This window comes from Ornithorhynchus anatinus, chromosome 2, assembly GCF_004115215.2.
Source record: "Ornithorhynchus anatinus isolate Pmale09 chromosome 2, mOrnAna1.pri.v4, whole genome shotgun sequence".
In the NCBI taxonomy this organism is placed as follows: domain Eukaryota; kingdom Metazoa; phylum Chordata; class Mammalia; order Monotremata; family Ornithorhynchidae; genus Ornithorhynchus; species Ornithorhynchus anatinus.
The window spans coordinates 168900212-168911463 of record NC_041729.1 but is presented as its reverse complement, the minus strand read 5'-3'; the positions used below and the strand labels follow the sequence as shown (position 1 = coordinate 168911463).

The 11252-nt window shown below is 57.7% G+C and overlaps 1 protein-coding gene across 1 annotated transcript in view; it reads right to left on the bottom strand.

The window, feature by feature from the left end:
- Nucleotides 1-509: 509 nt before the first annotated feature.
- Nucleotides 510-11252, bottom strand: part of AEBP2 (AE binding protein 2) — a 53753-nt gene continuing 43010 nt past the window's right edge. The window contains exons 7-10 of the mRNA XM_029047412.1: nt 10350-10474; nt 7317-7384; nt 5732-5845; nt 510-2819 (exon numbers count right to left, since the gene is read on the bottom strand). Coding sequence (XP_028903245.1) covers nt 2789-2819; nt 5732-5845; nt 7317-7384; nt 10350-10474 — 338 coding nt within the window. The 3' untranslated portion in view covers nt 510-2788. The remainder of the gene's footprint in view (nt 2820-5731; nt 5846-7316; nt 7385-10349; nt 10475-11252) is intronic.

The following is an 11252-nucleotide window of genomic DNA, read 5'->3' as shown; positions in this document are numbered from 1 at the left end:
GCAAGTCACTTAGCTTCTCTGTGCCTCAGTTCCCTCATCTGTAAAATGGGGATTGAGACTCTGAGCCCCACGTGGGACCACCTGATTCCCCTGTGTCTACCCCAGCGCTTAGAACAGTGCTCTGCACCTAGTAAGCGCTTAACAAATACCAACATTATTAAGCACTGGGGTAGATACAAGAGAGGTTGTCCCACGTGGGGCTCACAGTCTTCACGCCCATTTTACAGATGAGGGAAAAATGAAGTGACTCGCCCCAAATCACACAGCCGATAAACGACCAGAATCCACGACCTCTGACTCCCCAAGCGCTTACTAAGGCCCTCTGCACAAAGAAAGCGCTCAATAAATTCAAGCGACGGGCTGAGAAGAGGGGGGGAAAAGGGAGAGGAGGCCGGGGAAAAGTCGGGGTGGGGGGGGAGGGTCGACACTCTTCGCCTCCACTGCATCGGAAACGACACCCGATCGCTCCTCAGCTGCCGTTCTCAAAGCTCACTGACAGGGTGACACTGTTGAAGCTAAACGTGATTTGCTTTTCTTTTATTAGAAAAAATACTCAGGCAAGGTCTACAATCATCTGTCAATTATGAATGACTTACAAGGACATGAAGCAATAAAATAAAAAATACAGATACAAACTATATATATATATCTGAAACACTTCTATTTGGCAATTTCATAAATTCAAAATAAGAACAAAGGAGATTGCAGGTTACTTTATAGGTATAGAATAAAGCAGTAGATGAAGTGCTCAAGCAAAAGAAAAAAACCCCAAAATATAAAAGAAAAACACTTTCTTTTTTAAATAAAAAGTCACATCGCTACAGCGCGCATGAATAATACCCTTATCGAACAACCGTTGCAGAACGTCTTACATTAGTGGTGCTTCTTATTTGCACTTCATTTCATTCCATGATCCCAAAGTCTCACGTTTTCACGGATCCCTAACCCTCCGGAACCCCGCAGGTTCCCCTGGGTCACCGGCACGTGGGTGAAATCTCTCTCGAATCCCACCCCCTTCCATCTTGGGTCCAAAGGACTACCCCTAAATTTGCCGGGTTTGGGAAAAAAAAATCCCTTGTCAGAAAAAAATATGACCAAAAAACACAAACAGAGGGGGGAAAAAAAACCAAACAAAAACTAAACAAAGGAACAACAACAAACAAACAAAAAAACCCACCCCAAAAACCCGCCGGCCTGTCCGTTCAGAGCCGCTCAGGGGAAACTATCTTCATTTCGGGAAGATCTCTTGGCAGTTTGACTGCATAAAAACCACGTACTTTACCATCAGTCGGTCCTTCCGACAGTCGGTGACCGAGTTCACTGATCTCACAGTCGCCGTCAGAAAACGAGTGCCCTAAATTCTACGCCCGGAAGGATGTTCGATGTGTTTTGTTCTTATGCCAGACATTAACAGTAGTAGTACATAGTCCTTTAAGTCTGCAAAAAGACATTTATTGTTAAGGAAGGTGCTTTATTAACAAGCCCTCTGGCAGCACTAGGGAATTACAATATCCTTCAATATTATTTCTACCATAATATATACATTTTTACCTTTCATGCCTCTAGAAAAACATCTACAGTAACATTTCATAATATAAAAATATATTACAAATCTGCTGGATTATTTACAAGCAATGGTCTATTATCTCTATGCAACGTTTCTGTCTCCGTACAAGACTAACGAGCTACACAAATTTCTATTCTGTAATTTAAAAAAAAAATAATAATTATTCCATATGGCTTCTTGCTTACCAAAGCAAGAAAATGATTTCATTCTCCTTTTCAAAAACCAACTTTGGTGCATAAAGGATTTGTTTTCCGGAATCTTTTTTTTTAAAAAAATAAAATACAATTTTCTTAGCTCGAGAGACTAAATTTAGAAACGAAACCAATCGATCTCTCTTCCGCCAAAAAAGAAAATTCATCTTCTAGGCTTTATAAATGAAAATAAAATATCCGAAGCAATCAAATGGCTGGAAATAGAGGTTTTTCAAAAACCGTTAACAGATCCGTTAGAAAAGTCAGTATTAAAACATATTCGACTCCGCGAGTACACCTCGGGTCCCCCAGACGGTGACTGGATAGGCACTCTGCCAACTCTTCAGATGTTGCAACGGGACTGACTGCGATTACCCGACGCTCGGGAGTTTACTCAGATACCCACCCCCCCCCCGTCCCCGGCACGGTTATCGGAGTGCTGCAAGATACAGGAGAGGCAGACGTGGCAACGGACCCCGTCCGTCAATCGGAGCCATGAGTGACGCGACCCTCCCCGGGGCGCGCTTTCGACCCCCGAGGGCCGCGGACGGGCACCGTCGGGGCCGAAGACCTCCCCTCCGCGACGGGGTGGGTTCGTTGGCTTCTCGTCTCTGAGCGGGGGGTTGGGGGGTGACCATCCGTCCTTTCCGTCCGAAAGGAAATACCGTAGTAGACGCTCTAGGGGAGGGGCGGCTTAAAGCGGTGAGCCCGAAGAGCCCTTTTCCTCCCGGACCGGTTGCCGGCAAAGGGTCTTTCCCCGGTCTCCCGCTATCTCATTCCACGAAGGGGTGGGTACTACAGTGGCATATCCGCCTATCTCACCGATGCCTCGATTTCCTTCACGGAGCACTGACGCTAAACATAAATACGATCTAAGGACTGGCGGCGCGGGGGTGAGGGGGGAAGGAGGAGGAGGAGGAAGAGTCCAAGGGGGCAGAGACCGATGTGCAACTTGAGTCCGACACCCTTGTCAGTCACCGGGGTCCCAAGTCTTCCCCGCTTCCTGGCTTGGGTTGTAGTTGTTCTTCTTTTACCTCTTCAACCTCTTCTGTGGCATGGTTCTGGGAGGGGGGTGGAAACAGAGACGGAGAGAGGGAGAGAGAGACAGAGAGAGAGACAGAGAGACAGAGAAAGAGGTTCGTTTTGGTTTAATTCGAGGGTCTTTCTTCCGTTGACATTCCGACGGCGACCTCAAAACCGTATCCCCAGCTCCTGAGGCTGTTTGCGACCGCGGGACGGACCGCCGACGGGACCACTCTTACGGAAGGTCGGGGGTCAGGCAGGATGAGGAGCTGGGCCCACCCCCCAACCCCGGCCCGGGGGAGGCACTGGGTCGCCCCTCCCGTCCCCGCACACGTCTCAAGAGGGACTGGAGACGCGCTGTCGTGTCTTCGGGCCCTACTGGACAACCGTGTTTCCTCCGAGGGCCTTCTGTCTGCTGCCACGAGGGCTGCTAACCCGGCCGGCTTGGCTCCCTGTCGTTCGTTTGCCCACTGGCTGGTCCACCTTTATTCTCTCACGGTATCTATTAAGCGCCTACTATGCGTCAAGCGCCTTCTAAGCGCCGAGGTAGGTAGGGTTTAATTGGATTTGGACGCGTATCCAATGAGGCTCCCGGTCCGAGCGGGAGAACAGGTATCCCCGGTTTTACGGTGGAGGAAACCGAGGCACAGAGAAGGGAAGTATCTCGCTCCGGGTGGCAAGCAACTGGCAGAGGCGGGACTACAACCCAGATCCTTCTGACCCTCAGGCCCGGGATCTCTCCACGAGGCCACGCTGCTTCTTCCCTTCTCCACCGAAGACGGCAGGGCAGGGCCCAGGGTGGGTGGGGGAGGGCAACTCCCAGCCTCCGGCCCCGAGCTCGGACACAGGGAGGTTCCGTTTCGGCACCCTGGGGAGTCTCCTTCCAAATCTCGGGGAGCTGCCTGTGCGTATTTTACTCGGCGCGTCGGCACCCGGAAAGCCGAGCGGTGAAAACGGAAACCCAAATGAGCCGGCCACTTTTACACGCTTCCTTCCGGCCTAGGTTACCCTCTAGCCCGTCGGCTCATTAAGGGCAGGGGACGTGTCCGCTAACGCCGTTGCGCTGTACTCTCCCGAGCGCTCGGGACCGTGCTCTGCACATGGTAAGCGCTCCCCTCATCCCCTCGACCGATCGCTTCTCGGCCAGCGTTAGGATGAGCAGAGGCAGACCCCGGAGCGGGACGACAAAGGGGCGCTGGGCCGTCAGGTGGGAAACCGGAGGCCGCGATTCAGGATCGTCTGTCGCCGTCCCCGCTCCGTTTGCTCGACCAGAGAGGCCGGTCGCGTCGAGAGCGGTAAGCGACGGGGACGGGGGAGGTGTTTCGACGCGGCCCGTTTCCCGCGCCCAACTCCAGACGCGTACCCCGACGTGTACTCCGCCCGATCCCCCCTCATTCCGAGGGGACCCCACCGCCCTCCTGGAGGGGCGCGGCGGGGCTCTCCCCCACCCCGCCATCCCGAGGCGAGACAGGCCTCCCGGGGGGGCCGTCGGACCCGCTCCCCCTCCCCGGAGGGACTCCCGGTCTGAGAGGGAAGGGCCACCGCCGTCTCCCCCCCGTTTTACACGCGAGGAGGCCGAGGCCCAGAGAGGGGCGGCACCCTGCCCTAGGACACCCAGCCGGCCGGGGACAGAGCCCGGCTCTCCGGACACGCGGTTCCGGGCGTTCTCTCTTCCCGCCGGATGCCTCCGACGCCCGTGCGTGGGCAGAGGCTCCACGGAAGTGCGGGGCGACGGATGCTAAGTTGGTGTCGGTCCTCTCGGCTGTCGGGGGGTCTGCCCTGAATGAGCCCAGGCCGATCTGGGCCCGGGACGGCCGCTACGTCCAACGTGCCTGGCGGCCCGCCGCTTGGGTTGCCCTCAGAAGGCCCGGGAGAAAACGAGTCGTCCCAGACGGAGGCGAGCCCCGGCGGCAGAGAAACCGACCATCCCGGCAGACGGGTCGGTCCCCCACGGGCCGGGGTCCGAGCGGCTCTCCGCCGTCGAGGGAGTGCTCTAGGCTGCCGGCTCCTCCGCCCGCTCACCCAGGCCGGCCTGGGTGGCCTTTCCGGGGTCGCGCTCCGGGAGGGCGAGGCGGAGGGAGCGACAGAGCCGCCGGCCGTCAGGGGACCCGGGCGACCGGAGCGGTCCGAATGAGGTCCCCCGAGCCATCGGGGGGATTCCCGCGCGTCGCTCTCCCTCCGTCCTCAGACCCCGTCGGCCGGGAGGGAGGAAAACACCTTTTTCTTTCGTATGTGGGCGTTCTCCCTCGGAAATCTTTTGGGCCACCGTAACCAGCTGCCCCGCCTCGGGCGGGGGCCGGGGGGCGGGCGCATCCGGTAGGCCCGGAGCCCGACGCCGGGTCGGAGAAGACGGCCGGGAGGCTCAGGATTGCTAACGGTCGCCGCTTCGGGCCCGCCCGGGGAAGGCGCCGGGCGCGCACGTGATGAGCGACGAGGCAGAAACAAAAGACACAAAACCCCCAACGCGGACGTGGTATCTAAGGAGCCCCTCTCCCCACGGCGGCTGCCACCGGGGAGACGGACCGGCCCGACCTGGAGGCCGCGGGACCGTGGCCGAGCGACGCTTGCGGGGGGCGGGGGGCTGACGACGGAACATGAAATAGTCAAGAGAAACGGGGACTGAAGAAAATTGGTATACAAACCAGCATGTGGTCTTAACAGAAGTGATCTTTCAGGATTCCACTGTATGTACTTCTTTTACTAGAATTTCTGGACACCAAGCACAAAAAAGTAAAATACACTTGGTAAATACACACATTCCCTGGGTCTCGGCAACTCGACGTGTCGGAGAGGGGGTGGGGGGCGGGGGGGAAGGGGGACGTGACTTCGGGACGGGCCGAGGCTCGGGGGGCACCTACGCCGGGCCCACCCCCCGGACGCCGGGCTCCGGGAGCGCGGGGAAGCTCCCGTCCGCGGTTGGCAGAGGGAGGGGCAGGAAATGAGACGTTACCTGTAGATGTTGGGGTCCAGAAGCAAGGCGGTGTCTTTTGGGAGCTTTGATAAATGAACTACTTTAGTTTTTAGCTGATGCCGCTCACTCTCATTAACCCATACGTCAGGCAGACTACGAACAAACGAGATAAATACATTCAAAATGATAATCCCCGGTCTTGCCGCCACGCCTGGGGGTGAGGGCGGGGTGTCAGATGCTTTCACGCCGGGGGGGGGGTCCCGCTAGCCGCCTGGGGACCGACAGGGAGCAGAACCGGCCTTCCCTGGCGGGGCCGCAGAGGCGAACCCTGAACCCGACCATTCCCCGTCGGCGAGCTGACACGACCCGTTCCCAGAAAGTCCCTCAATCTGGACGGTGGGCTCCCTCTAGACTGTGAGCTCGTCGGGAGCGGGGAATGTCTCTCTTTATGGTCGTACTGTCCCCTCCCAAGCGCTCGGTACAGGGCTTGGCGCACGGTAAGCGCTCCGGAAATACGACCGGATGAACGCAAAGGAACTACTGGAGCGGCTGCCCTACGCCAGATTTGGCTCTTGTTCCCAGCAGCGGTTTGGCCACCCCCCTCGGGCGAACCCCCTTCCACAGTGTGGACCGCGTGGCCCATCCTTCCCCCCGCTCCCCGGCCCCTGGAGCCCGGGAGGAGGAGACCTGGGGGACGCCCGTTCGACAAGACCATCAGAGGCGACTGCCACAGGCCGACTCTCCCAGAAGCAGCGGAGCCTGAGCGTAGTAACGGGCCTATAGGCGGGGGCACCTCCGGCCGTAACGGGGGCCGTGCTGAGCCCGTGACGGCCGGCCCACCCCCGTCCCCAACCCCGCTGGGTGTAGGCCCCGGAAGCCACCTACCCCGGAAACCACACTGGCACTTTCCAACCCCAGCTCTGCAGCTCCGGCTCATGCTTGCCATGGGAAGAGGCGTCAGGATAGCAAGGAAGTAGGGTCCCCGGGGGGAGGGGGGCCGCTAGCTTTGGTGGACGGTGCCTGTCGCCAGCGGCTACGTGGAAGGCCACGACTAACCTCTTGGGGGTTCCTGAGGTGGCGGGCCGGCCTTCTGTCTCTCCCCCGGCCGCTCCCTCGGCTTCAGGGTACGGGCCGAAGCCGCCCCGTGGCTTACGAGGGCCAAACGGAAGGGCCCACGGGGGTCTCCGGGCCCGGCAGCCCACCGCTTGCCCAGCAACGCCCCAGAGGGGAAAGCCCGCGGAGTTCGCTGCTACGGCTCCGGAAACGGCTCGGGCACCGGGGGCCCAGAGGGGGCCGGGATTAGTCTTTGAGCCCTCCTCCCCCAGCACCCTCACCCGGCATTCGGAACGGCCAGAGTCACCGCATTTCCACCATCTCTACCCCGATCAATAAAGAAATAAAAACACCCTCCCCCGGAACGATGCTCCGGTCCGAGGCCCTTGGCCGAGGAAAGGCAAACGGCAAAGAGCTCGGCTCCGCTGAGGAGAAAAGCTTTCGGCCTGCCGCCGACTCCGATCTGTACTCCGCGCTTGAAACCCTGAGCCCGAGAGATGCCGCGGATGAGGAAACACACTCCCACGACCGCTGCCGACGGACACCTCTGAACGAAACGACAGATACTCACATGTCTTCTGGCATCCAGTGAAGGAGAAGTTTGATTTTCCCAGACTCTTCTTTTCTCTTGGCTATTACCTAGAAATGAACAGTGCTTCTTTTAATCACTAAATAGGCACTGCGCAAATATTTTTTTTTGGTGGTAGTGGGAGGGGACAAATTCCCTTTAAAGATGCTGATTTTCCAAGATGTTTTCAGAGCTGTTTTTTTGACTGACTGGAAACGGTCATCTTCCTAATGTGTGTGCTTTTTTTTTTTTTTTAATGAAATGGAGACAGACGCCTGCTTGATTAACATAAATCTGCCCTAATGATCAGGGTGGAAAAAAGAGAGGGATCAAAGTCAGACTCTTAAGACCAGGCCCTCGAGCCTCGGTGAAGACCCCGCTTTCTTGCTAGAGAAGCGGCTTGGCTCAATGGAAAGAGCCCGGGCGAGTCGTGGACCGACAAGAAGAACGTGTGCCCTCAGGGACCCACCGACACCCCACCCCCCGACCACCGGCACTCGGGCCTCCCTCCCGGGCAGCGTTTCCTGAGCCTCCAGGTCCGGGCGGGGAAGCGTAAAAGAGAGCCCGAGGGCTGACCGCTCTACACAACGCTTGGTGTTCGGCCGGTCGGACGATCGGGGCCAATCTGAGAGAAGAGCCGGGCTTCCTCCTCGCCGGCTGGGAAAGGAATCCGCTGACCTCTTCCGGAGGAGAGCCGGAAGGGAAAACCCGATCACCGCGGCCCCGGTCAGCGCTGGGCCGTCTGCCCCTTGACTCTAACTTTTCTATCTGATCACGTTCCCTTGGGGCTCTCCGGGATTCCGCCACCAACAAACCCACTCTTCCTTTCGAAGACAAGGACCCGACGGTCCATCGAAAAGCGCGGGGAGGTGGGCATTTCGGACCGTCCGCGTCTGTGGATGAGCGGCGGGCCGATCGGTGCCCGCCCCTGCCCTCGGCTTCCCACCCAGGAGTCCGCTAGGCGAACTCCGGCCGCGTGAAGGAGTCGCCGGCAATCGGTGAGGCAATCCGCCCCAGCCCCTACCGGGGAGGGATTTGACCACTTTCCCCTTTCGATTCCTTCTCGCCTCGGGGATCCGCCGAACGAGAGGGGGTGGCGGGCGAGGGCCCGGGGGTGGTGGAGCTTCCCACTTGCCCCGGGACCCCAAGTCTTGGCAGACCACCCCAGACCCCAGCCCCCGGGGCCCGCTCTCTCCAGTCCACCTGTGCGGGCCTCACCCTGGTCAGGTACCGATGCGGTTCGGGGAGGGGGTTCTAGCCTATTTTAGTGTCTATTATTACTTTATTGGCATTATTAACAATAATAATTATTTGACTATTTTCGTGTTTCTTTAGGAAGCAGCACAGGCCTGGGAGTCAGCAGGTTACAGGTTCTAATCCCAGCTCTGCCACTTGTCTGCTGCGTGACCTTGGGCAAGTGACTTCACTTCTCTGTTCCTCGGTTTCCTCATCTGTAAAACGGGGATTGAGACCGTGAGCCCCACCTGGGACAGGGGCTGCGTCCAGCCCGATTTGCTTGTATCCAACCCAGCGCTTCGTACAGTACCTGGCACTCAGTAAGCACTTAACAAATACCAGATTATTATTAGTGTCTGTAACCCCTGCTAGACTATCCAGCTCCTTGAGGGCGGGGGGGGGGGGGTCAGAGCTTCTTATTCTGTTGCACATTCCCAAACCCGTTCTTCGGAGGAAGCAGCTTGGCCTACTGGATAAAGCACAGGCCCGGGAGCCAGAGGACCTGGGTTCTAATCCCACTTCCTCCACTCGTCCGCCGGGTAAGTCGCTCCACGTCTGTGCGCCTCGGTTCTCTCAACGGCGAGACGGGGATTCAATCCCCGTTCTCCTCCTACTTAGACTGTGAGCGCCGTGTGGGGTGGGGACTACGTCCACCCTGATGAATTTGTATCCACCTATCGCCTAGAACAGCGCTCGACAGTGAGGGAGCGCTTATAAACGCTCGATAAATCTCTCTGACTGAACCAACGGCAATCAAGCGTATTTATTCAGCACTCACAGTGCGCGGAGCACTGCCCTTCCCTATGTTTTTTTTGTTTCGTTTTTAAAAAGAACACCCTAATTTCTCCACGTTAGGTTCGAATCTTTTCTGTTCCCTCGGTCCATGACGTTATATTTAACTCGCATGGCCCTTCCCTGAATCTTTCATTAACGAAGGAAGGCCGGAACGCTCAACACCTGAAAGTACGTCACGCGTCTAAAATGATTTGCCGAGAGCCGCGGAAACATCACCGAGGGATTGATACCTCACCTCCCTCCCCGCTAAGACCGCGAACCCCACGAGGGACAGGAACTGCGTCAGACCTGATTAACCTGAACCTACCCCGGCGTTTTCAACGGGCCCTGACACCTAGAAGCCGCATGACCTGCAGAGGCAGCGTGGCCCAGTGGCTACAGCCCGGGCCTGGGAGTCAGAAGGACCTGGATTCTAATCCCGGCTCCGCCGCCTATCTGCTGTGGGATCTCGGGCGCGTCACGTCACTTCTCCGGGCCTCGGTTCCCTCGTCTGGAAAATGGGGATTCAGACGGGGAGTCCCACGTGGGACAGGGACTGTGTCCAACCTGCTGGGCTTGTATCTACCCTTAGCACAGCGCCTGACACAAAGTAGGCGCTTAATAAACGCCATCGCTATTATTATCAGTCGGCGCTGAACAGATACCATCATCGTCACGGTCGTCATTAAAGCCATTCTGCCAAACCTCGAGAGGGGGAAAGACTGTGAGCTCCCTCTGGGGCACGGCCCCCGTCCAACCCCAGTATCTGCCCCAGCGCTCAGAACAGTGCTTGGCGCATAGTAAGCGCCGCTCGAGTACCATACGAGTCGAAAGACCAAGGGACTGGGATCACTTAAAGCCAAAACGGAGCCACGGTATCTGATCCGGACATTTCTGAAAGTGGGTTCTGGCGCACTTGAGACCGGAAGCTCCACGCCTACCGTCCTCTCCCGAGCGCTCGGTTCGGCGCTCTGCGGACGGCGAGCGCCGGAGAACTACCCCCCAGGGCCGGACGGCTGGACTTACGGTGCTGTGGAACACGACGCTGTGACCCTTTCCTAGGCTCTCGATGTGAGCGGAGAGGTTGAAGCAGATGGCTCGGTGGCGGATGGCATCCAGCGTCTGGGCGTCGAAGAAGTCGTGGGGCCGAGCTGGAAGGGGAGCCCCGCCGTCAGAGCCGACCCTCGCCCCGCGCCCCGGGAGGGCCGCCCGGCGCTCTCCGGTCCACCCTCCCGCCCCGGGCGCCCCGCGACATCGACGCGGGCGGCGAGGCTCGTCCCCAGTCCGGAAGCGGCCCCGACGGGCCGATGCCTCTGCCCGGCAGCTCCTTACGGGCAGGGAAGGTGGCCCCTCCTTCAGTCCTACTGTTCTCTCCCGAGCGCTTAGCACACTGCTCTGCACGCGGTAAGCGCTCTCTAAATACCACCGAGCGACTGGTTGACTGAAAGGATCCGGGACCTCAAACCCCCAAATGGCAAATGAATCTGAGGAACCTGGCGTCCCAGGAAGGAGGGGGCGGAGCTCTATCCCCATAATAATAATAATAATACTAACAATTACGGTGCTCTTAAGCGCTCACTATGTGCCAGGCGCTGGGGGAGATACAAGCTCATCAGGTTGGACGCAATATCTGTCCCACATGGGGCTTACAGTCTCAATCCCCATTTTACAGATGAGGTAACTGAGGCCCAGAGAAGTGACGCGACTTGCCCACGGTCACAGAGCAGAGGTGGTCTAGTGCATAGAGCATGGATCTGGGAGTCAGAAGGACCTGAGTTCTAAACCTTGGCCTAGTCGCTTCATTTCTTTGGGCCTCAGTTTCCCCATCTGAAAAATGGGGATTCAAAACCTGTTCTCCCGCCCATTTAGATTGTCAATCCCATCTGGAAAAGGGACGATGGTCCAAACTGACGGACTTGTATTTACCGC